General features: G+C 37.8%; 1 protein-coding gene across 4 annotated transcripts in view; it reads right to left on the bottom strand.

Moving 5' to 3' along the window:
* The window catches only part of PLCB1 (phospholipase C beta 1), a 603902-nt gene that overhangs the window by 33301 nt on the left and 543432 nt on the right, over positions 1-27169 (bottom strand). Inside the window, exon 32 of one of the 4 annotated variants that reach the window (XM_045574802.1) lies at positions 20030-20147. The exons of the other annotated variants lie outside the window; for them this stretch is intronic. Coding sequence (XP_045430758.1) covers positions 20049-20147 — 99 coding nt within the window. The 3' untranslated portion in view covers positions 20030-20048. The remainder of the gene's footprint in view (positions 1-20029; positions 20148-27169) is intronic. 4 annotated transcript variants of the gene reach the window in all.

Below are 27169 nucleotides of genomic sequence, written 5' to 3'. Positions count from 1 at the left end.
CTTAGGCCCTGCCTGGGTGATTCAGTTGTTGTACCATCATCCCATTCACCAAAAGTTGTGTGTTTACTCTCCAGTCAGGGTATGTCCAGAAAGCAATTAATCAATGTTTCTTTCTCTCTTCCACTCTTTCTAAAATCAATAAAAACATATCATCCAGTGAAGATTTTAAAAAAAATAGACTTACAATATATGTGTAGACAATCCGAAGCAAGACAGGTTGGCTTCATGAATTTTTTTCTGACAAAACCATCTATCTAGCAGTAGATACTCTATGTGACTATATATATATATATATATATATATATATATATATATATATATATATGTGTGTGTGTGTGTGTGTGTGTGTATGTATATATATGTGTGTGTGTATATATTGTATATATATACACATACACACACACACACACACACACACACACACACATATATATATATATATATATATATATATATATATATCTTGCACTTCAAAAACTGCTGCTGCTTACTTCAGGGATTTCAATAATAATTTCAGAACATTTTCAGTATTGATAATTTTTACTCTATCCATTTTCTTTCAGTTTAAAAACAAAATGGGTCATAGATTCCTAAGCAGTTTGTTCTACCCTCCCCATTCTTTAATATTAAATTGAATTAAATAAATAGGCACGTCATCTTTGTTAAAAAAATAAATCAGGCCCATGTCATCTAAATGTCAAAGGTCTGATTTTAACTTCCTTTACTATGGAAAGATTGTGCCAGTAACTCCTTCTAAACATGTATCAACATGGCATTCTACGTTTAATCAATTTGATATCCTCCAATGAACTTACAGAATATTCCCCAAACACCTGTTTTGGATCTAAACAAAGGCAGTACAAGCTAAAGTAGGTGCATAGGGATCAGGCTCAGAAATCTTAGAAATAGAGAATATAAGTGCACACATTCTTTATATTGCATCAGGATGTTATTCGATATATTGGCAGCCAGTGAGCAGAAATGGCATGGAAGTCAGTGGGCACACACTACTGAGGTGAGACTTACATTTGTGCCTGGACAGGAGCCATGTCCAAGAAAAACTGGACCTTTCAGTCAGACCTTCCCTGATGATTTAGTCTTTTAAGGTCAGTTAGGCTTAAGGTTAATGCTGAGGAATTAGAGGCGTAAAAAGAAATGCATTTCTTGATGGTTTTCTTCTCCCCAGATACTATCCTATCCATCAACATTATCAAATGGGTTGTCTGGGTGCTGTGTCATGTCACAGGTCCATTCATAGGTACAGAATACACAATCCTAGTGTTCTGTAGGAATTCTTAACAGCCTTGTGACATTTCTGGTAGGGAACTACTTAGTGAGCTTCTTGCATGTATTTAAGCCTGGTCAATAGAGATGGCACATTCTTATTAGTGAGTCCATTCTCAGGAGATGGGGAGCAGTGATATTAATGAGAGCAGATTGATGCCAAGTGCGCTCAGGTCTCCTTACAAAATGTTTTCTCATTGTCTCGGCATTCGCCTGAGAGAGGGTTAAGGAGATAACTGGCATTGCTCTCAAGATGATAAGTGAATTTTCTTGCTTCATATTATCAAACCTTTGAGAGAACTTAATTTGCCTTCTGACAATGAGAAGGAGAGTAGGTTATAGAAAGAACTGAGCTTTATACAGTATTTTTTTAAAATTACAAAAACAACAACAACAAAAACAAACAAACAAAACAAAACAACACTGATAAAGCTGAGCATTTGATGAAGCCCTCTGGGTTCACATTAAAGGCTCCCACTGGCATTTCTGGAGACTTCCCAGAGTCCACTATCAAATCTTAAAATGCAGGGTAGACACATTAATCAGGGCGTGAGCTCTAGAGCAGGGAGACATGTTCCCTTCCTCTGATCCCTTTTCCAAACAACACAGAATAGTCTATTAAAACAATTTCTGACAATGCTGCCGTCTCCCCTTTCACTCAATGGTTGGAAAACTTTTAAATATTTTAGACTTTTCAGGCTATGGAATTTCTGTCAGAGCTACTTAAGTCAGCTGTTGCAGTGAGAAAATGGCCACGTGAAATACATAAAGGAAAGGGAGAGGCTGTGTTCAGTAAACGTTTATTTAGGGACACTCAAATTTAAGTTTCAAATGATCTTTATATGTCTTAAATTATTGTTCTCCTTTTGATTGTTTTTCAATCATTTCAAAATGTCAAATCATTCATAGCTTATGGGCTGTGCAAAAGCTGGCAGCAGCCTGATGTGATCCCTGTTCTAGTTCATAGCCAGTCAATAGAACTTTCTGTGGTGATGGAAAAGTTGTATGTTGACATGATCCAATTCTGTAGACCAAGCATGTCCAACTAAAAGGCTAACACAGGCCAAGTAAACAGGGTTTAAGTTTGTGTGGGCTACAAAAAATCAGAAGCTTCAATTTTTATAGATGAGTAGGTTTATTTCAATTGAAACATGCTGAATACAAAGAGCTGAAATAAATGAGTAATCATTATCATAAAATAATAGAACATTTTAATAAAAATGAATATTTTTTCTTGACTATTAACTTTCTAGACACTGAATAACTGCACAAATTAACAAGCATTAACACAAATAAACCTATTTTTCTTGTTCTCTGAAAGCAAAATATTTCCTGTTGCACACACCAACATGGCAATGGGCTGCTAAAATATTCACTGCCAGTATTAGTGGAGAGAAATGGTGTTCCTGTGCATAGGTGAGTAAGGGAAATGAATGCAACACAATTATAGTAATCAGTCAATAGCGAACATTGTAGTTTGTTATTAATAATCATGTATAACAGGACATTTTAAAAATTAAGTAATGAAATTTTTATTAAAACATTTCTTACATACTGTTATATTGGCTGGGCTACAAAAATATGTGTTGTGGCCCCATGCAGCCCACAGACCTCAAGTTTGACATGCTTGCTATAGACATTAGCTGGATGGTACTTCTAGTGTGACAGAAGGACATCTTTAATTGTATTACTTTTAATTAGTATAAATTTGAGTTGCCACTTGTGGGCCTTTGACTATCACTCTGGACATAAGCTTCTTTCATATTTACTTGGAAGAACATTCTTCTCTATTGCTTACTAGATTAAGTGAAACATAAAATATAATTCTTCTACTTATTAAGTTATATGTATTAGTACTCCTTTTGGGGAGATCAAAGTCGATGTCTTGGTTTTAATTACTTTAAACTTAACAAACACACAGAGTACATGCATATACTCACAGTGTACACATGCATGAACATAATTCAACCCTTCATTGTAATGTCATCAATACCACAGTCAATGACCAAAATCATGGAAAGAAAACCATGCCTATCAGTAAGGACCTTTCCCTCATACTCAATGTCTACTATGAAGACAAAATATAATACAATGAAAACTTTTGTATAATATGAACTTAAAATTTCAGTTGATTTCCTCATTTATCTATTTAAAAAGTTTATATTTCTTTTAGATATAGCTTTCAATAGTAAACTTGCAAAACTGACTCAAGGGATATCATCTTCTAAAATATGCAAAGTGAACATTTTTAAGTAACTGACAGTACAGAAACCTAAGGTCATCTCAAATAAAACCTCAGAGCATCTATGGGCAGCACCTATAATAAGCCAATAATTAATAAATAATAATACAAGAATAAACTCACAACTGCAAACCTACTTTACCCCACCCTGTATTTATAATTCACACATCTCTTACCTTCAGCTAAGACTGTTCTCAGTTCCAAATTGCTATATTTCACCATCTACATGACTTCTTTACCTACATGCCTCAAAGACATCATGCCATTTCCAATAGCACTTGCACAGCTCCCATCATTCCCACCCCCCACCCAGCCTGGCTGTCTTCAGCAATTCCTTAGGTCAGTGATCCGCAAGCTCATTAATCAACAGGGCCGAATAACAACAATACAAAGACTGAAATTTCTTTTGAGAGCCAAATTTTTTAACTTAAACTTCTTCCAATGCCACTTATTCAAAATAGACTTGCCAGTCCATGATATTTTCTGGAAGAGCCTCACTCAAGGGGCCAAAGAGCCACATGTGGCCCGAGACCTGCAATTTGCCGACCATGGCGTTAGGCCAAAGACAGGCACCAATATCCACCCAGTGGCATCAACCACAAGCCCAGGTAATTCCTTGACTTTTCCCTTTCCCTTCACCTTACAGGCAGCCCAGTTCTACATCTCACATCCTTCTACTTCTCTCCATTTTCATGGTCACAAACCAAGTCCACACTGCCAATGTCCCTTGCCTGCACTAATATAATAACCTTAACTATCTTGCTTGTCCTTTGCATCCTTCAGTTGTTCTTTACTTCAATCAATAAAAATCTTTTCAAAACCTGTATCTGGCATAGTATTACCTCCACCAAGGGTTAAGTCTGGTTAGAAATAAAAATAACCCACACAAAATTGGTAATGTAGCAATCAAGGCTATATGGGTTTCACTTGTATCTTTCTGGCCCCGTTTTGTATTCTCTTCCTGCTCTCTGTGTCCTATCTACCACAGCCTTTTAGTTCCCAAGATTCCTGGGCCTTTTCATGTAGTAATTTCTCTCTCGGGAAGTTTCCCTCCATCCTTACACTCCTCTTTACTCCATTGAGCATCCCATCATCTACTGAGTTAAATCTTACTCAGCTTCAGCCCGCAGTGCAAACATTACTCGCTGCAAGAAGCCCTGCCTGATCTTTCCTCTTCTATACCTTCTCCACCCAGATAAGTCCAGGTTTTCCTGTTATTAGTTCTTCTTGGAACCATGTCATTTCCTTCACAGAAAGGGTCTCAGTTTATATGAACACATTCCTTTATGTGATCATTTGTTTATTGCTCACCTCTCTCACTGCTCTGTAAAATTCTGTAGATCAGGGGCTGTGCTGACTTTTAGGAACCAGGTTTTCCCCAGATCACGGCATGGTGCTGGCAGACTGAATACATTCAAGAAAAGTTTGAATAAATAAATGAGTCAAAACAATGATCTGGGCATAGTCTGAGTATGTGGAGACTTCTGGGGAATGGGAAAGAATATAGTGCTAACTTTCCTTGCAAACCCAAGCTACTCCACGGCTATTTCTCCTTTGAGGCTAGTTTTGACCTATGGACTCTGGCCCAATACCAACTATATACAGTGTATGTTGTGCATAGGTTACTATCTTACTCTATCATGCCTCCACATTTCTACTTTTATTTTCCTCTTATCTCATTTGCCCCACTTATTATTAACGTCCATCATTCTATTTTGTATTCAGTCTGTTTGATCTTCTTGTGAACATAGCTATCTTTAAATAAATAACATTTGTTATTATAGTGACTAATCCTAATTTTATTGTACCATGAAAACTCTAAAGTCCAAGTTGGGAAGCAATTCCAGTGGCTATGTGACAATCTAGTAGCCAGCTGGATACACAAGATTCATTGTCTCAATATTATTATTTTTATTTATTGCCCTGGAAACTACTTGTACTTTCTATGATGCACTCTCCCTCATCCACTCCATGCTGTTCCTGAATTCCCCTGATTTCCTGGGCATACATTAAATTAAGATACATGAAGCAGAGATATGGCCCATTAAGACTCTAGTTTCCAATAAAAAGAATAGACAGTGATATCATATAGCCGATGTTTAACCCTGTGCTGTGATGTCTTTGGATTTACCTTGAAAACATTCTTTAGGGAGCAGGTAACTGTCCTGGGGTCTGTGCTTGTATAAAACTGTCTGCCAAGATCCCTTTGTAGAGATATATTTGCATCCATCTGACAATGATTCATGTAGCCAGATGGCAAAGGACAAAGAGGGATCACTTAACACAGTGTGTGACCTACTTACAGGCCCAACAGTCTGCTGTTTAATACTCAACAAATATACTGAGCTTTTGTGTTAAAAATCCAGTTTGGTTTGGTGGTTATCTTATATAAAGGATGAACAGGCTGAATGCTGGTGCCTAAGTTCCAATAAGCAAGGAGATAAGGTATTAAACTGATCCCCCAAGGCCGGGGATAAGATGTGTGGTTGGTGTCACTGAGAACCAGGAGTACACATTTAGGCACCTAAGGAACAGACTGTAACTAGGAGACTATTGTGCTGACTCGATGGAGTGGTCAAAAGTGTCCCAGTGTATTTAAAAAGGACAAGTTCCTCAAGGGCCTTCTGCACTATCTAAGAGAGATATTGGAGTCTAAATGCACCCCTGAGTAAAGAGCTGTCTTGCCTTGGGCCTGTTCTATGTTACAGACAAGTATGAATAAAAAAGATATGAAGTGAATCAGAGTGTCCCATAAAAACAAAGATGCACCTCCATATCAAGACATTATTGCATAATTGATTTAAAATGACCTTAAACTTTGCAAGTCAAATATTAATGTCTCAGTATGGTATAAAACTAAATGAAGTGTATATATATATATATATATATATATATATATACACTTCATATATATATATATATATATATATATATATATATATATATATATGGAAGCTAATGTGATACTGTATCATGGAATATTAAAGCGATTTCTCTGTTCTCCTGGGCTCACTTATGAATTTTATTGCAACAGTTAATTTTACCAGTTGGGGTTTTCAATGCCATCTCCAAGGGAGTATTCGGGTTTATGTAGGACCACTGTTTAAGAAATTGAACCAAAGATGCATGTTTTGCTGCCTTTTAATTTCCTTGCTGGTGGAAACTCTGGCATTGGTGCAAAGATTGGCTGTGTCCTACAGCTTTTCTTACTGCTGATATTCTCATCCTTTAATCCCCATGCTGTCCTCAGGCATCACCATTGAATTAGTGAAAAGAAATATCCAGAATCCCATCCCTAGCTCTGGGAAATTGATCTCCAAATTGCTTAGCTCTTGCTTTTACTCTGGTCTTTTTAGGTCCCTGCTGCTAACAACTGGAGGAAGACTATTCTCAATATGAGGTTCCCAGCTACCTTCTAGCTTTGGGCCTTACTGTGGAGCAACTTTCTTGTTGCTGGGCAATTAGTCTGGCCTTTTAGCCTGGTAACTAAGGCTCTTCAGTTGTGAAAAGATTTCTTATCATCTATCTTTGATAATTTGCTTTCCTCAATTTTATCTTTTTGATACCCCTCTCAGTAGGGGTTCAATGTTCTGAGAACTTAGCTATTGCCCTTATTATTTTTTTTTCCTGCAAAATCAGATCCATTTGCCTTCCATTTTCTAATTATAAATACATTTTCTATACACATTTTATCTCTTTGTATTCTTTAACTCTCTGTTCTTTCTTTTTTATTATTTTATGAGAAACCACTTAAATATAACTTCAAGAATCTGTCCTACAAAAATTATATTAATAAGACTCCTGAAAATATTTATATATAGTTTATATAAATATGTATTTCATATTTTATTGTTTCTGTGTTTTATATTTACACAATTACATGTAAATATATTACATGTAAATATATTTTAGATATTTAAATATGAGCATACCTATATAAATTTGTGTATATATATATATATATATATATATATATTCTATATGAGAGAGAGGAGAATTATTGCTGCTGTAGAGAAAAACTTGATTTGAAAAAAAATTTTTTTTTAAACACGCTTACATGCTTCTATTGGTTTCAGAGAGAGAAGGAAGAGGGAGAGATAGAATTATCGATTGGCTGGCCCCTACATACACTCTAACCTAGTATTGAGCCCAAAACCTGGGCATGTGCCCTGACTGGAAATCGCCTACTTTTCAGTCCACAAGACAAAGTTTCACCCACTGAGGCACACCTGCCAGGACAAAAACTGTTGACTTTTAAATTGCATCCATTGCCTAATGAAATTCTTTTTAATTATATGTTTTCAATTGCCTTATAAGTGGCAGATTTTAAAAAATATTCATGTAATTATAAGTCATTTCTTTCCTTCTGTTGCACTGTAATTCACTAAGATGAAATATGTTGAGAGAAGAGGGAAAGGCTGGAAGAACGAAGGAAGAAGGCTGAACACTCAGTATCTGGCCTGGTCCTATCACCGACTTTTAAGTGGATCTCTCAGGGTCCGTTTTACATTTGTTAAATGAAGATGTCAGTTTGGCTTATTGTAAAACCCTTTACATCTCTGTTTGTCTATTTAATTTTTACAAATTCTCTATCTTAGTTTGTCCAGGTTAGTAATAGCTCCTTTGTCTCACCTTTGATGACTATCAATGCTATTTGCTCCTGGCCCAACAACACATTTTTGTGCAAATAATGCAAACAGCAGAGCATGGCACTATAGTGTGAACACAAGATGTCAGAAGCGGGGGAAATTCTCTATTAAGTAAAGGAGGACAAATCTGGGGAAATGCCATTCCTGGACACTGGAGGTCATGAAAGCAAAGTTCTCAGGGTTATGTAATGAATATGCCTTTTTTCTCCCTCTACTTGTGTATAAATTAATAGCAGCTGAAGACAAAGGACAACAGAGGAAGGAAGACCGGAACAAACAATGCAGTAGAGCAGAGATTACATTTCTCTAACATCTGCACAGCAGAGAGGGAAGGCATGGGGATCTGAAATCAAAGGGGACTGCGCTTTTAAAATAATGGACAAGATACCTGAATACCTGGTATGGAGACAGCTGTGCAGCAAGACACAGTAAGGGGTGCTCGCTCAGGAATCTGCTTGCTAATGTATTGTATAAGGTTGTGCCTAATAATATTTATATGTGTTTTGCCAAAAAATTAATGGATTAACAAATTTAAGCGACAGGTGATACACATGCTATAAAATTAGAATTACAAGAGTCTATTCAGAGGCATTCACCCCTCCCTATATTGCATTATAAAAGTTTTACTGATAACAAGTTCTTAAGTAACAACACAGGCTTTATATGCATACATATATACTAATGCAAGTATGTATCACAGATGAATGGATGGATAGATGAATGGACAGAAGGATTCAGTGCTACTTTCAAATCCATCGCCCTCAATTTCAAGAGAAAAAATATGTTGTTGTTTTTTTTAAACAACCTATTTTCCATTCTACTCCTACTTACTATAAGTAAGATTAGAACTCTAGGGGATAAAATATCTCTCAATGTGCAATTTCTATATTTTCTAACTAAATTTGCTTTCATTTTTAGATAGAATGTTGCTGGAGGCCAGGCTCCTGGTAGAACAATGGCAGTGATGTCCACCCTTGGTCATCTTGGGCTCATGTAAAATCTCACAATTCAGGGTTTTTCACATTTTAGTCTGCCAGTAAGACTTAAAAACGGAGGAACTGTAAAAATTTAAAGGATAGTGATTAAACTTACCGATATGCCAAAGAATAGATTTAGGCACAAGGTTTGAAGACAAGGAAACAGTTATTTCTTAACCTCCCCCAGACTCCGAAGCTGAGTTCTAGTCTGATGGTCAATATCAGAGCAGAGAGAAGACTTGCAGACCACATGGGAAGCTTTGCTCACTGTATGCAGGGCATACATTCCACCTATGAATGCTTCCATAGGCCAAACCTAAGGAAATACCATCAGTGAAGTGCCGTCAAGGGCCAGTCTAATTAATTTATCTATTAGGAATATTTATTTTATTGATATTTTACAGAGAGGAAGTGAGAGGGATAGAGAGCTAGAAACATCGATGAGAGAGAAACATCGACCAGCTGCCTCTTGCACACCCCCTACTGGGGATGTGCCCACAACCAATGTACATGGCCTTTGACCAGAATCGAACCTGGGACCTTTCAGTCCCCAGGCAGACGCTCTATCCACTGAGCCAAACCAGTTCCTGCTCAGTTTATTAGGAATATTTTACGTTTGAGTTGAACTTAATAGAAGGATATCCTCAGCTTTTCCATATAAAATAGACATTAAACACTCATACACACACACACACACACACACACACACACACACACACAAATTTCTGGTTATAGGTCAACAGGACTGAGCATAATTTTCAGCCATGAAACAGCAACTATTTCTTCTCCTGAAATCCTGAATTTAAAGCTTTTGACAAAATTTCGCCAAAGCTTCTGTCAAGAGTTCAATTTGGTGGAGAAATTGCAAGAGAAAACAGGAAAAGGCCGGTTCCTCCTCGGTGAGCTTGCCTTTTGTTCCTGTGTGACCCAGCCTGCAGGAAACTGTTTGTTATTCACCTCATTACAAACATCTCTCTGGCACAGCAGGTGTTGGGTCAGGAGAGGACAGGGCGTCCAGGAAACCTGCAATCAGGTTAGAAAACTCCCAGGTGACCCATCCCCTTTCAGCAGACTCTGAGTGCCTGGCACTGCCGGCCACAGACAGCTCTGAGCTGCCTGCCTATGAAATGTTGTCATTTAAGTCACAGCAAAAACACTCCCCCAAACTACTCTCCCCAGAGGCGTAGTAGCTGCATTTCCAATGACAGAAAGGGAAGCTGTCCTAGCCTTCTGACTGTTAAAGGAAATAGACAATGTCCTTAGGGTTGCTTCAAAATTCTACTTCCTCTAGGATGTGATTTTAAAACTTTCTTGCATGGGCTAGGCCAGTGTGGCTCAGTGGCTGAGTGTCAACCCATGCACAAGAGGCCATCGGTTCGATTACTTGTCAGGGCACATGCCCGGATGGTGGGCTAGATCCCCAGTAGGGGGCATGCTGGAGGCAGCCATCCAATGTTATATTTCTCATCAGTGTTTAAGTTTCTCTCCCTCTCTCTCTCTCTCTCTCTCTCTCTCTCTCTCTCTCTCTCTCTCTCTCAAATCAATTAAAAAACACATTAACAATGAAGTTTCTTGCACAAATTAAGCTCTTTGGGTAAAGGTCAGTCTTTCAAAGATGCCCTTCCCATTTTTTTAGCTGTCCCCAATGTGGCTGACTCTATCACGGAACTCGATGTGTCTTCTAAGTGGGAGAAGAGAAGGCAGCAGGCTGAGATCTATTAGGCTTCTCTCTACATCCTCCCAGGTCTCTGCTGTGCAATAGCTGGCCTACATGTCTCCACAAACTACATAACAGCCATTGGCCATTTGGAGTGACTGAACTGCAGCCACTGTTTGAGTCCCTGGTCTGGTCCCCTTGACCTGAGGGAGCTTCTTTGTCTTACTCTTAGGTTTCTACCAATCTCCTCAACATCCACCATTTGCCATCGCTGTCCCTTCCAAGACACACACAACATGGGGAGACATGAGCCCTGTTCAGAACCTTCCAGATTGTGGCCCAAAGAGTGGAAGCCAGAGAGTAACACACAAATCTCAGTTCATGCTTTGTTCTCTCTCCCCTCCCTCTTCCCACATTTCCTGGGGTTGGAAGAGGTGGGCTTTCCTCTTGCCCTATGTGCATATTCTAAGTTCTGTGCTTGTTGAGTGTTTAGTAAACTTCTAGCTCCTTGGGCCTGGCTTCTGCGGTAAAAGAAGCTAAAGGAATTTGGAGAAATCCCTTCCTGTCTTGAAATCTATTTTTCAAATTTTCTGTCTCACTAATAAGGATCTTTTCCTTTGGGAATCCTATCCTTTCCTTTCCTGGAGTCCTGACTCAGCCAGGAAGGAAGGAGGACACTTAATGGGAAAAGTGCACATTTTAATTTATTATGTGCAAAAGCGTTTACTGCTGTATAAGGCAGAGTGGATTCTAATTGCAGGGTGGTAAATGTGGAAGCCTCTTCATCTGCAGATGCATTCGCGTAGCTGCCATGCAGACGTGGCGCATTCCTGGATCAGCTCTGACGATCACCGTGGAAGTTGTATGAGTATTATTGTCAATGTACTAAATAGCAAGAGAAAACAACCTAACATTTAAACAGTGTCTAGGCAAACCCTTTATTGTTGATAGTTTATGTTGCATACTCATTAACATATTGTTCTTCCACTGAACATTGATCACAGGAAAACACAACTCTGCCAACCATTAAGAGTAAAATCTGTTTTTTCCCCTATTCTTCAGTGGCAATTCTTTTATATAGTACTAGTGGCCTGGTGCATGAAATTCATGCACAGGAAGAGGGGCGTCCCTCAGCCCAGCCTGCACCCTCTCAAATCTGGGACATCCCTCTCATAATCCAGGACCACTGGCTCCTAACAGCTCCCTGCCTGCTTGATTGCCCCTAACCACCCTGTCTGCTGGCCTGCTCACCTCCATTGCCCCCCCCCCCCCCCCACTTGCTGGGCTGATCTCCTCCATCCCCGGCCATTCTGTTCACCTCCAACTGTCCCCCCTCCTCACCTGCTTGCCCTCAACAGCCCCTCCCTTTCCAGCCTGATTGGCCCCAGCTGCCTCCCACTGCCAGCCTGATCGCCCCTAACCACCTCTGCCTAAGCCCTGCCATCATGGCTTTGTCCTGAACATTCAGAAGGTCTCCCAGTCTAATTAGGATAGTACCCTTTTATTATTTAGTATAGATTCTCAGGATAAACTAGACAGGACCACAAATGAGGAGTTAATTAATCTCTGCTCAAATGGATTCCCCTTCACTGCCTATGTCCCTGTTGCTATTAAGATGTCTTCTCCCCTTCAAGTATGGATTTCCAGAAGAGCCTATTCCTTGCCTCCTGTTCCCACTCCCACCTTTCCATTGACTGGTCACTAATACCAAGGGCACCAATGACCCTCTGATCACTAAAGTCAAAGGATACTGTTCTGTATCACTCAGTTGCTGTGGACACTGTGGATCCCTCCCTTCATATCAGGGGCTTTTTTTTTTTCCCTTTTGGCTTCTCTGGCATTCCTGGTTTTCCTCCCACCTCACAGGCTGACCCTTTTTTGTCTCTTCCAGGCTTTCCACCTCTATCAGACCTCTTAAAACTAAGTCCTGGGATCCTCCTCTTTTCCCCTCTCTATGCCAAAGATTTTATCCATCCTATGCTTCAATTCCATCTATACCCATGTTTTTAAATTCAGCCCATGTGGCTCAAGAAATTGAATGTCCACTCATGAACCAAGAGCTGGCCTATCAGGCCTGGGCTGGGGCTTGATCCCAGTAGGAGGACTGCAGGAGGCAGCTGATGGATGGTATTTTCTCATGGATGTTTCTATCTCTCTACTGTCTCCCTTCCTTTCTCTCTCAAATCAATAAAAACATATTTAAAAAATAAAAATAAATTCAATCTAGATTCATGATTTTTACATGTAACTTACACCTGGAGAAAGGGTAAACACTTTCAATTACTTCTAGAAACTTCTGCTTCTATAATAACTCTCATGACAACCTCATAGGAAATAAAGGTGATAAAAGGCACCACAGACATACAGGGTTTCAGGCAAAGGCAAGCTGGAGTGTGGTGTCAATTGGAAGCGAAAGTCCTGGGAGGAAACCGAGCGCTGTTCCTCAGTCACTGTGTGACCTTAGACAAATCACTCTCACCTCCGGGCTCCAGGCTGTAGAGGCCACAGATGTGACTTGATTGTCTTTGTAATGAAAAGTTAAATGTGAATCCTGCCAATAGGCATTTCATGTTCAGAGTCTTAGCACCTCCTTACTTGTTTGGAAGTGGTATAAAAAGGGCAAAATTGGAAAGAAATGTTTCCTTCAGAAAATAAAGCAACCTGAAAACTGTTATTTACGCCGGCAGTTCTCTATTCGATTTCACTTATTGCCACTTAAAACTTTTAATAGGGAAAAAAGTGACCTCATTAAAATGAATGTGGCAAGTGATAACTTAGTATTAGCTGTGGGCAGTATTAGCAGTGGGAGGAATATTATGTTACAGCTGAGATCTTTTTCTGGTAGGACTGCTGAGTGGTTGAAGAAAATGTCCTGCTATGTATGTTCGTGTTTCAGGAGATTTTTTGGTTGCCCCCAAAATATTCTACAGACAGGCCCTGGGAATTCACAAGTCATTGAGACAGCACCACACCTTTCTGGTAGAGGAAACATGGAATAAAAGGTTTAAAAAAGTGATAAATTGCATTTCAACAGAAGTTCTGTTTTGTTTATGAAGGATTGGAAGTTTTCCACTCTGGTAAGCTGCAATAGGAACTTTGCATTAAACCTGGAAAAACTCTATGCCATAAAACAGTAAGGTTTATGGTAGCAGTGTGCTAATCCATATTTAATAGGTGGCTCTCCCAGGGGAAAAAAAGACCCTCATCTATAGTGTTTGCTGATTGCCCCGGTGTAAATATCCCCACTATGGCCAATTTCAACCTACCAAAGTGAGGACCTTGCACCAAGAGTTAGGAAGAGGTACAAGCAGCTCTCCATTCTTTTGACCACAGAGATACAAGAGTTGTAGATTACCTTGAGAGCTCAGGCAATAGTCAAACATCTATAATAATAAGAGCATAATATGCTAATTAGGCCGGACGTCCTTCCAGACAACCTTTCCGATAAAGCCATGGCGGCGGGGGCTGTGGCAGAGGCGGTGGCAGGGGCAATGGCTGGGGCCGAGGCTGCCACCATGGCAGCGGGGTTGAGCCCCTTGCATGAATTTCATGCATCGGGCCTCTAGTGTCAAATAATTAGCAAGTCATGAGTTTTGGGTGTTTGTTATATTTGTTTTTAATATAATTTGTTTAATTATAAGTTTATATCATTTACTTTTTATTAAAAATATATTGTTATTAATTTCAGAGAGGAAGGAAGAGAAATAGAAACATCAATGATGAGAAAGAATCATTGATTGGATGCCTCCTGCATGCTCCCCACTGAGGATTGAGCCTGCAACCTGGGCATGTGCCCTTGACCGGACTCAAACCTGGGACTATTTAGTCCCCAAGTCGATGCTCTATCCACTGAGTCAAACCAGCTAGGGTTATAATTTACTTTTTAAATACCACAGACTTTCTCACAGTATCATGAGAAGTTCCTTCCTATCTGCTCCTCTGCCTGATCAACCTCTACTAAACCCTATAGGTCAGGAATTACCAACTCTGGGAAGTTCTCTTAATTTTAACCAAGAATATGTCATACCTTCTTTCCCTACAAACAGCTCTATTATAATGATGATCACAGTATTTTTTTCCCAACACAAATTCTCTGTAGAAAGGTAGATTATACATGAGAAATTAAGATTCAGCATGCTATCTACCTAAGCTGCCCATTTAAATTTAAATAAAATTAAGACATCAATTCTTCAGGTGCATTAGCCACATTTCAAGCACTTACTGAGCACCTCAGCTAGTGGGCTCTCAGACATGGGGCATTTCCATCTCTGCAGAAAGCTCCGCTGGACAATGTGACGTGAGGGGGGAGCTTGCATCTCTTTGCACAGTGTTATTTTCTAAGCACCTAGCCTAGTGACTGTATACAGTAAGCATTCAATCAGTACTTAATTAGTAAAAAGAAAAATTAATTTAAAAAAATCCCTAGTGGTAATTACTTATAGCGTTCAGGGTTCTTGGAGACCAACGAAACAAACACATATACCTAAATTTATTTTTGTTACCGACAAGTGGAAAACTAAAAATGAGCAATTTTCATTTCCCCTGGGATGAGAACACCAACATCCATCATTAGAATACAATTATAGACTTCTTCTCTCAGGTGTTAATATAGCAATCTATAGTTGTTAATTCGGAAGCATAATATCGATTTTAATTTATTTTTCTAGGTCATCTCTGCTCTGTTGTTCTGTAAGTGACCCTATGGACTCATTAAATCTTTCAGCATGATATTTATGCAACCCTATTTAATGAGTCCTCCAACACCTTGAATTCTCTGGATCTCATACCTATTATTTTAGTGGCAAAATTCTGTGTTTAATTAACCGTATTCTTCATGGACTCAGAGGAGATCATAAAAAGGTCACTCAGTCTTACACAACTCTCTGCTTGCAGACAGCTTTCTTGTTGCCACACTTACAGATCTCTAAGAGACTCACAGAATCCTCAGGGGATTGGTTCCAGAAGCTCCTCACCCCTGTTCCCACAGATAACAGAATCTGCGGATGCTCCAGTCCCCTACAGAAAACAGCATAGTACTTGACTATAACCTATGCACATCTCCCATATACTTTAACTCATCTGTAGGTTATTTCAAATACCTAATGCAAGGTAGATGATTTGTAAACAGTTGTTAAAATACATTGGCTAGGGGACAATGACAAGTTAAAAATATATCTTTAAAAATAACAAAGAGAGATGTTTCTCTTCCAATATGTTCCTCTAGATTTCCTAATAACCTCAGGGGCATTTACTAGGGCTGAGTAAATAGTATTTGAATGAATCAACAAAAACCTTAAAAATAATTGCTTAACGACAACAACAACAAAATAATAGACCCTAGTACAAACCCCAACTTTTCTCATATAATTCAGTCCCCACCTTTTCAAGTGGGAGAGGAGGTTTTAGTTTATAAGGATTCTGTTCTAGGGCTGGGGGAAAAGAAGGGCTTAGGAGGAGAGTGTGGGCAGATGAGGGAGGGAAAAGGCTCTCAAGGGAAGCAAACCCATTTCATCTCTGGCTTGAACTCAGCACCAACACATAAAAGCTGGATGGCATGTGAGTGGAGAATAACGGAGGAGGACAAAGTCAAGGTTGGGAGGAGGTGAGGGTGTATACGAAGCTACACTGTGTCTCACAGTCTCCTTCTCTGCGTGCCACTGCCTATCCGCTGGAGGTGATGGACACAGAAAATAGCTGCCTGCCCCACAATGATAGGAGCTGCTCGCTGTGAGCCATAGCTTCGGAGAGGTAGGTCCTGTGTTCAGAGGGTTGGGCATTTCCTAACATCTAGTCCTGGGAGATGTTCTTCTCCAAGACAACTGGTTTTGAAAAACTTGAATGTCTCGCCTGTGATGTTTAATTCCTCTTGCTGTTGTGACCATTTTAGGGGCTAACTCCCTGGCACGATTTGGTTGTAATGTTGAGGAGGCCAGGATATGCCACCAGCAAATACAATAGCATTTGGTATTTGGGACTGGAGTTTATCCCTAGTCACCACTCAGAGATCTGCTTCCCCTAACAGAGAGGCTGCTCGTCTGTCCATTTTATAGATGAGTATACTGAGGATCAGAGGGTATAGCCGTAGGGCCTGCCTCACCATGAAATGCGAGAAAGAGGGATCACATCCCTGAAACCTAGATCCTAAAATGGCTTCAGATGTTTACTAAGAAAATCAAAGGACACAATAGGCGGGGTCCCCAAGATTTGGCACTTCTTGTCTGACCTTCGTAGAGTTCATTAATCTTTTTGAACTTTAGTTTCCTCCAGTGCACAATGGCAAGAATGAAATAATACACGTGATGTGCTTTGAAACATACTAAATGCTCAGTAAATGCTTGATGTTATTGTTTTATTATTTGAGTGTCAAGGAATAAAAGTTTAAATCCCTTTCCATGGACTGGAAGTGCTCTGTATTTTATAGCATGTAGGGACTGTGCTTTTGCTCTTTTGTTCTTATTGAAATTGCATAGCCCAGAATAAAGCAGACACTTAAATATACTTTGCATAAATGTATAGTTCCCAATGCTATAGCATCAGTATTTTTTAGAAATTGGTCATTCTATAGCTCTTTACATAAAGGTTCATATATTCTAGTACACAAAATGAGCAAACATGCTTTTTGTTTGTTTTTAATCTTTCTGTACAGTGATTTGTATTTATTTAAAAAAAAAGTTACTTGGGTTAAAGGTATGAATAACCTGTTTAGCTTCACCTATTAATCTCTAGCTGAATTAGGAATATATTTTTCACTAATGAGATTTGCATTCACTAATTTAAAGTGTTAAATTTCAAGTATTAATGTGATGAGTATTCAGGGACCAATATTATAGCAAAAAAATTATTTTTTAAAATTAATCTTTATTGTTGAAAGTATTACAACAATAAAGATTAATTATTTGTTCTCCCTCCCCCCACCTCTGACCCCCTCTACCCTGCTCTTGCCCCTCCCAGGCCTTCACTGTACTATTGTCTGTGTCCATAGGCTATGCATATATGCATATGTTTCCAGGTTAATCAATCCCACCCCCACTGCCTCTACACCCCCACCCAAGCCTTCCCTCTGAAATATGTGATACCTTTTTATTCATTCATTTTGTTTTCAGCTGTAGACTATCAACGGCTATTTCTAAGGTGAGGAAGAAAAGTGAGGAAATATTAAACTTTGTACAAAATGTACTTTTCATATCCTGCTATGAAAGAAGAATTTTTTGTTCTTTTTCAAAGATAAAATAATGTTTGTTTGTTTTTTTCTGTTTTTGCAATGGGGCCTATTTTTCCATGGAAAGTGTGAAATTGGTTTATGGTCATGTTGCCTTTTATATGTGGAAAGCTAAAGGGACCAAACAATGTGAGTAAAGATTTTTTTTTTTAATAATGTCTGGGCATTGTGGGAATATCTATCTCTTTTGAAAGTAAATGTTTTTTGCTAAGCAGGAAGTGCAGCTGACATTCTGAAAGGAATACAGGTTGTGAACAAGTCATTGCAAGCCTAATAGAGCAGAGGACAGAAATGTAACATTTACGTCCCATTGCATTTGTTTTAAAAACAACACCCAACTCCTGTGTTCTGACCTCCACTCTCATTTACCTCCTCTGAGAGAATGTAATAGTCTACCTGTGATATTAAATGTTTCACAACAACTCTCAAAAATTCCAAGACAGTAACAAGTGCAGCAACAACAAAATCTAATGATGCTTATAATTGATGATTTAAGAAATACCCTAAACATTTATTGCTAAATGAAACACACACACACAAAACAATAACAACAACAAAAATACAAAAACAACCAAACAAAGAAACACAACAAAACAAAAAACCCAAAAAACATTTTCAAGGTCTCCCTGATGGCTTATTGAAACCAGTATAACTCGCCTCTCCCACAACCCAACTTCCAATGGGGGTTTGTTCACAAGGTCACCACAGAAGCAAGATCCATTGTGAGGACATGGACAGAAGTCAGGCTATGGTTTTGCTCTCAAATGATATTCTCTGCCTCTCTTTTACTAGTGTTGCAATCAGAAGTAGAAAATAAGAATATACCAAAGGGTCAGGCTTGTGATTAGGCCATAATATTAAAACACGATAAAACAGTATGAAGGTGGCTTAAAGCTTCTCCTTCCAGCCAGGGGATAGATACTTCATCCTTGCTGGTCAAATGTGGTCCATGGAAATATGGCAGCAAGAGTATCCCCTGAAAGCCAGTGAGGGATGCAGATCTCAAGGCCCACCTCCAGCATCAGAATCTGCGTTTTCATTGGATCAGATAGTCATTAAAGTGTGGAAAGCTCATTGTTTGTGGCAATTCATATAGACAAAGGAAGAACTTACACCTTTTTTCTTAGTAAAATTTGTGTTTTCACTAATTCTTTGATGTTTCTAAACTGCACTGCTTCACAGATCAACAAGGACTTAAAGACAAAAACACTAAGTTTCACTCTAAAACTCTATTTTCAACACATTAGAATACAAGTTTGCTTTCTTTATAATCACAGCAATGCTTCTTTTCTCCATCATTAGAATGGCTTTGGCCAGTTTTTATTAGATGAAGGAATACCATAGATTTCATGATGATTCTCCTCTAGCAAGCTAAAGTCCTCTCTAAGTTTCAAGCTCATTTTGCTCTAACCAGCAGCCATTGACACAAACATTGCTAATAGTGAGGCAATTTTAAGAGCTTTTGATAGCAGAGAATCAGAGAATCCTGAGATATCCTCTTAAATCTAAATACAATGTGGGGATACATGCCTTTTGTTTGGTTTTTAATAGGAGCATGTCATAAATTGAGTAGAATGGGTCAAGAAGATTCTCTGGAAACTAATTTAATCAAATTAGATTTTAAGATATTAAGATTGTGAGAAATAAGTATTTTGAGAAGCAGGAACTTAAATGTTTCAAAAGTGGGAATAATAGTGAGTGTGAGAAAGAAAGGTCAAGGTCAAAAGGGAAGCTGATTTTGCAAACTGAGAAACAAAAGAGAAGAAGACAATATGTAAGAATGGAATTTATGACACAGAGAGAATGGTGAAGAAATAAATACCAGAAGAAGAAAGTTAAGATGTGCAGTGCATCATGGTGTGGTGGGAACTGGAGCAGGAAAAAGATGGGAATATAGAGAAAGCAAGAGTGAAGAACAAAGGAGCAAGTCCATGATGCCTGTGAACTGGATGGCCACACGCCACCCTTCTCTCTAAAGCGACCCCTCCCATCCAGTCCTACCTGGCCGGAAGGACGGTGGTCACCACTTGAGAGCTTGAGGGTTGGGGGGAGTAAAGTTGGGGGGAACAGAGGGATCCTCATGGCAAGTTTCCGACAAGAATGAGGAGGAACCGTCCCCCTGTGTGAAAAAAAAGGGAGTCTGTCATTTTGGTGACATTGAACTGGATTTTTAAGTCATTTGTTATTTCAAAGTATTTGTCTGGGAGCTTTCTTGGAGTGCCATTTAGAACAGAGATTTAAAACCTCCAACTCCTTTATCTTGTCCAACACTTTCTGCCACAAATGCAATGAAACTGACAATTGAATTCTCCTTGGTCCTTCCCTACCCTCTGTAGGGATTAGGTGTTAAAGATGATTGCAGCTATTACTATTGAGAAATTCTCCACAAAATTCCACTACTGTCAAAAATCCTGGGAAGAGATTATATTGAATTGCTGACAGCAGTTGAACAATGCAGCCCAATGAGTTTGCACTTAATGGCCATACTGTACTTTTTCCTCATAAAGAGAGATAAATGTGTATATATACACAAAGTCAATTGTGTTAGTCCTCTATCTAAGTCATTCATTCAAAACTATGTATTAAACACCAAATAATTATTCTCGGGTGCCTAGAACTCCAGAGCATCACTGAACAAAATAACAAAGCCCCTGCCTTTATGGAGATTACATTTTAAAGGGGAGGGACCAATATTGAATAATTCACTTAAAGGGGAAGTGAATGACCTAACCAGGTAATCAATGTTATGAAAAACAGAAAAGGAAAAGGAGATGCCAGGGATGGAAGAGTGGTAAAAGGTGGTTGCAAATTTAAGTAAAGTGGTCATTGACAGCCTATTTGAGAAGTCAGATTTGAACAAAGTCCTGAAAGACAGGGAAGAGTTGCCCAAGAAGATAAATGAGAGATGAGCATTCTGGGCAGAGGAAACAGTCCACGCAAGCACAAGGAATGGCTTGCCTAGTTGGGGCCCAGCAAGGAGCCCAGGATGGCAGGAACAGAGGGGAGGTCAATAAGGAAATGAAGAGAGGATGCAGCATAGTGGGATCCGGTTACACTGGACTTGTAGACTTTTATTCTGAAAAGATGGGAGCCATGCAAGGGCATTGAACAGAAGAGCGAGCTGAATTATGTTCTAAAAGGATGACTCTGGCTACTGTGTTGGGCCCAGATTATGAGCAGGGCATGTGGAAGCAAGAATATCAGGTGGGAGGCTATTTAGAAATCCAGGGGAGAGATGGCGGTGACTTTGGCTAGGATGGGTGTGGTGTAGTTGACATGCTAACAATTATAAAGATGTGTTACCTGCTTTATAATAATTTGCAAGTTTGGGGCTTTTTTGTTTCATTTAACAGAAAAACTTAATAATAAACTTAAAAATTGTGACAGCTCATTATCTATTTCCCTAAATCTAAGAATTGTTGCTGTTTTTTAAAATAATATGTAAGATGCAAAGAAATAGAAAAGGGTGAAAAACTGAAGCTAAGGCACAATACATTTCTTATTCTTTGTATGTCACTGGAAACATGGACATGCTGCTGGCTGCCCTCATAGATATGAATTTGTATAACTAGCATAATTAGCTAGGGCAAAATCCATTTTGATGTCTACATGATTAAACATTCCAGTCTTTCCTGCAATTGTGTAAAGTTGATTGTATATAAATGTGTGTGTGCACATGTGTATATGGTCACAGAGGGTATATAGTAAAGAATTCATCCAAATCATCAGAAACATTATGAACTATTTACTCTTCTATACAGATCTTGATAAGAGTCTTTGAAATATGAAAATATTATTTGAGCCTTGGTTTCTGCTACAAATTCAAAGACCTTTTTTGTTAAATTCAAAGATTATTCTCAGCCAGCCAATAATTATTAATAAATACAGATGAGCATCAATTGATTTTTGTTGACAGAAATGGATAGGTAAGACTCTAAGTGATAGATTTGTTACATATATATATATATATATATATATATATATATATATATATGAAGAAGGGAGAGGGAGAGAGCAATAGGATCATCAATGATGAGAGAGAATTATTAATCAGCTGCCTCCTGCACTTTCGTCCCTCATGTGGGATCAAACCTGCAATCCAGGCATGTGTCCTGACCAGGAATTGGACGGTGACCTCCAGGGTCAGAGCTTGATGCTCAACCACTGAGCCATACTGGCAGGGAACATTAATTTGGCCTTAGACATAATACATGGGAAACAGGGAAACTCTTGCTCTTAGAAGCAGTCTGCCTGAATTGAAACTTTGACAGTTTTGTGTGTGTTTTTTTTCAACCCAGTAGTTGTGCATTTGCCCTTTTACAATAACTATTCTTTGATGTCCACATACTGCTTCATCAAATATTTCAAAGCACCTAATGTATTTCTTATTTGGGTATTCTACAACTAAATATTTCTCTCAGTTTGAGTTTGGCCATCCTTCCCTAACAATGTTGAAAGCCATAGTAATTATCTGCTTTGGAAAGTGTTTAGGGTATGTGTGTTGGACTATTTTCATTATCCTTGTCATACCAAAGCAGGGCTTTAAAAAAATAAACAAACTGGAAATATATTGGGAATAAAACATCTAACTAGTATTGGCAAAATTATAAGAAAACAATATAAAAGAAAAAATCTTAACTGTAGGCAAAGAGCAGAAAATATATTATCATCAAAAGAACTACACTAAGTTCTCTTCTCAACAAGAAGAGAAATCAGAGGACAGTGAAAGGTTATCTTTCATAATAAAAAAATATAACTGCCAACCTAAAATTTTTATATCCAGTTAAAGTATCATTTCAGAATGAAGGTAAAATAAAGAAAATGATGAAGAACTACATATTTTTTAAAAGGCAATTATTTACATGGGCAGAGAAGAAAGGGAAATTTCTTACACACACAGAAAATAAGCCACATAATGGGTCAACAAGGACTTGACAATGAGCAAAACATAGTCAATAGCCAACCAGTTTGCACTTTGTGGTCTAGCTTCTATGGGAAGGTCCCCTGGATGTTATCAGGGAGAATTCATATTTACCCATCAAGTAACAAAAGATTAGAGGAGGGACAAATAAATTATGTAAGAAAGAAGCTTTTACTTAAATGCCCAAGTTAGTTTCTTTTTCTCTGAAAACGGGGAAGGCAGGATTGAAATAGCTGTATTTAGTGTTCTGTCTCAGAGCCCAAAGGTAAGTCTGACAAGAGTAACATCACCCAGAGAGATTAGTCATGCACCTTGTTATAAAGATGTCAAAGGGGAAATGAGGGAAATCAGGCTATATTCCCCTTGTGGAGGGGGAAAAAAAAAGAGCCAGCATGATGAAATGTTCTTTGGCTATAAATGAAAATGCCTTAAAACTTCCTGGCATTCTCTCTTGCTAATGAGCTAAATTAAAACAGATAACTTGTGTTTTAAGAAGCATCAAAGACAAATTAAATGTCAGAGGAGAAGTAAATTATATATTTATCGACTGTTTTATGAAGTTATGCAGACTGTTCATTAAAAAGTCCCCTCAAAAGATGATTCTTCTTGTAACCAGGGCCTGTAGCTGCAAAGTAATCAATTTATAATGGAATATTCACAGCAGATTCAGAGCAGCTCCTGATTAACGATGTTTCACCATGTTAGGATAAATCTCTTTGAAATGTAAAGAATAAAGGTAGAATGTCCTTTTTATAATGAATCAACTCAGAGTCTAGCACAACCACAAAAAGTGTGTTTTTTTTCCACTGGTATTTGGGTTCTTGAGTTGTTCCTACCACCTTTCATACACATAAACCCTTTACTATTACTGTCTTTGGCAAACTTAGGTATGAAAATCCCAAGGAAACCCATTATGTCACTGAGTTGAAAGACTGTATCCATCTTTAGAACTCTGCAGCTATAAATTTCATAAAAAGATGCATCTTGAACAAAACTGAAAATAGCATATACTCAGGGACTGAATCCAATATTTCACTGCTAGGGAACAGGCAGCTGGACGTCTCTCCATAATTTAGAACTCTAATGAAAAAGAGCTGAGTATTCTCTTTTAAGAGAATTTGTAACTTAATACATTTCAGTGGAACTATGGACAGGAATGCATAATGCAATTTTATGTCAAATTGGAAGCCAAAATATGTATCTCTTGTATATTTTATCTCTAGTGATCATCACCTTCCATTTTCTACAATGTCCTCAAAAGTACATACAAAAGAAATAGACTCGTTGAGTCTCAGTTTTTAATAGGAAATAAAACATTATACATATGATGAAGTCCTGGTGCATGTCACAAAATGGAACATTTTAAAATAAACTTTCACATCGTGGATGGCCAAGTTTGGTCTCCCACCAAATAGGGACCAGAAGAACAGAAGTTCTTGGTCCACGTGGACATGAAATGGTTTTGATTGAAGAGCACCGTTCTATTGCAGGATGACTAAAATGTTGGGAACTTGAGTTGATCTTTCCAGATCATAAGTGCACGGTTGAGTGAAATGTCAGAAAGTTACACTTTGAATTAATCTTCATATGGATCTTGCTCTAAATCAAGCCAAATTCTTTGCCACTTTAAAACTGTTATTTTTCTGCATTGGCTTTTCAAATTTCTCTTGTTAAACATTTATTCTTTTATTTTTATTTATTTTTTACTTTTAAAAGAGAGGTTTGGTTACCAAAGACTTGGAAATTTATACAGCTTGTGATTGAGGTCCAGGAAAGCTCAGAAAGTTATAGGAAAAATTAGGAATGTAAAAAGAACTTCTTCCCTGTTCAGGTAGAAGTTATCAACATAGAACACATTATTCCATTAGTTTAAAAAGTGGATTAAGAAGAAGTAAGTTCATAATATTTGTCAATAAGGTGAAAGAAACTGACAAATGGGAAGAAACATGATGTCATGTAGCAAAATATTAGCCATTATTGTTTTCTATTTAGGAAATTGCTTATGCTATCTGTAATATACTTGAAGGAGGAACTCTATTCCCCTCAGCAACCTCTGGCAAAATTCAGCATGCTTTCCTCTTAATAGAAAGGTTGCAATTACCTTTAATATTACTACTGTAGTATCAACTCAATTTCCTTGCACAACACTGAGTGATGGAACTGTTCATACATTTTAAGATGTCAGAAAACCACTCGGCCTTCACATCTTCTTGACTGAATGGAACTGACTCAGTTGTAGATACAGTTGGTCAGGTTCATTTTCTTGAGTTGCTCCATTTTCTTTTCTTTCCCCTTTTGTTGATTTCTCTCATATCTATGTCAAGCTTTGTCAAGCCAATACTGAACGTGAAGAAGGATTATCTTAAAGTCAGTGCTATTCTATTCTGGTCAACACCCAATTATGAGTGTGGCTGGCTGCTATACTAGGCTGGTGTTACATTTGCTGTCCTGTGCTTTGATCTTTCTCCACATGACCTACCCTTGACTTTTACTCCAGTATTAATTATTGCTCCTTCTTGTCACGGTCATTTCCCTTTATTAGCTTATTGTATTCTACAATATTAATAGTCATCATTCTTATTTTATTATCAAAATCATGGTTCCAAAGCACAACATTTTTAAACCTTGAAGAGAACCTCTCACTAAATGCTTTAGTTTGACATGGAACCAACAATCGTCAAGGGCAACCTTAAAACTATTTAATAGAGTAAGACGATCATAAGAACAACCTCCTGGATGGAAAGCAAAGAGGAATCATAATGGTCGCTATTTACAGTAAAAAGAAAAAAAAAGGCAATAGAACTACTAAAAATTCATAGAAATACTTCAGATCTTTTTCCAAGGGGTCAAAAAAAGAAATTTAAAAATTGCTACAAATAGGAGAATAGTATACATTTTATCTATGAGTAAAGTTGCTAACATGTTTGGACCAAAACCAAGACAAACCAAAATAAAACTCTGTGGGAATAACAATATTTTCCGAGAGAGATTTTTTTTAGATACACTTATGAGGTATCAACCATAAATGAAGGGCATTGTGTCAGTGAACAAAGTAATGACAAATATGAATCGAAAATGTATGTATTTGAATATATCATCTGGAATTGATCACCGTGAAGGTGTTTTTTTAATTTTCTGTTGAACCTGGATCTTTTGCTCCAAATATTGTATATGGGCATTTCTAAAGACCAATCCTAAATGAAAAGCATAGTGATTTCTAAAATTTATTCTATTTTACTAATGCATAATAAATGTGAAAGGGTGGTTAAGAATATTTAAATTATTGATTAATAAAAAAGCATAAAAATTAGCAGCATATCTCAGTAATTATTAATTCTTAGATTTTCATTACTGCTTGAGAATCTATATTGTCCAACCTAAAACTTTAGGAGTCACACATATTAAATCAATGTCATAGCTAATAAAAATAAAGAGAGGAGCAGAAATAAGCACAAAAATTATTTAGAATCAGCCACAAGAAATCTATAAAAAGTAAATTAGTGAATGGACTATATAATGAAACAAAACTAACATTCTTCAGCTTTACAGGTTTAAAAAGTATTTTTATGAAATACCAGTACCTTTTAGAATAGATTTTTTAAGCTGTAGATTGAAGAACAGAATAACTGAAAAGTACATTTTTCACGAAGAGAAAAATATTGCTTGATGAATCAAAACAGATGAATATTCTAAAGCTGAGATACTTTTCTCCCAAAATGTTTGCTTTATAAATATTCAGTTTGCTTTAAGTTATTATTCATGAAACATTGGTTTTGACCAAATAATAACCACAGGTAATTTTAAAGTGGAGCACCAATAAACTGTTGTTATAGGGAAAAAGAAGATTTATTTTTTTCTGGTTTATGATAATGTTTTGTTAGGTGAAAACCAGGATGCTATTTTTATAGGTACCCTCTGCTGGACAGAGTCTGCCATTACAATATCAGTTATTTAAAGCTAAAGAGACTTAGCTAATTCATTTCTTTTAATTCTATCTTGGCAGGGGAGAGGGCCAGGGTCCTTTAAAAATAATTATGTCTCAACCACACCCCAGACCAATTAAAAGCCATACTCCAGAGCTGGATTCCTTGCATTTGCAGTTTTTAAACATCACAAGGTGATGATAAAGACTTAGTGAATACCGCTGTAAAGATTTTTTACCGTCATTGAAAAAGATACATATATTTCCCATGCAAGATGTGACCCAAGATTGTGTGCAA

Source organism: Pipistrellus kuhlii, unplaced genomic scaffold (assembly GCF_014108245.1).
Source record: "Pipistrellus kuhlii isolate mPipKuh1 unplaced genomic scaffold, mPipKuh1.p scaffold_m20_p_6, whole genome shotgun sequence".
NCBI lineage: Eukaryota > Metazoa > Chordata > Mammalia > Chiroptera > Vespertilionidae > Pipistrellus > Pipistrellus kuhlii.
This window is presented reverse-complemented; position numbering and strand designations above follow the sequence as displayed.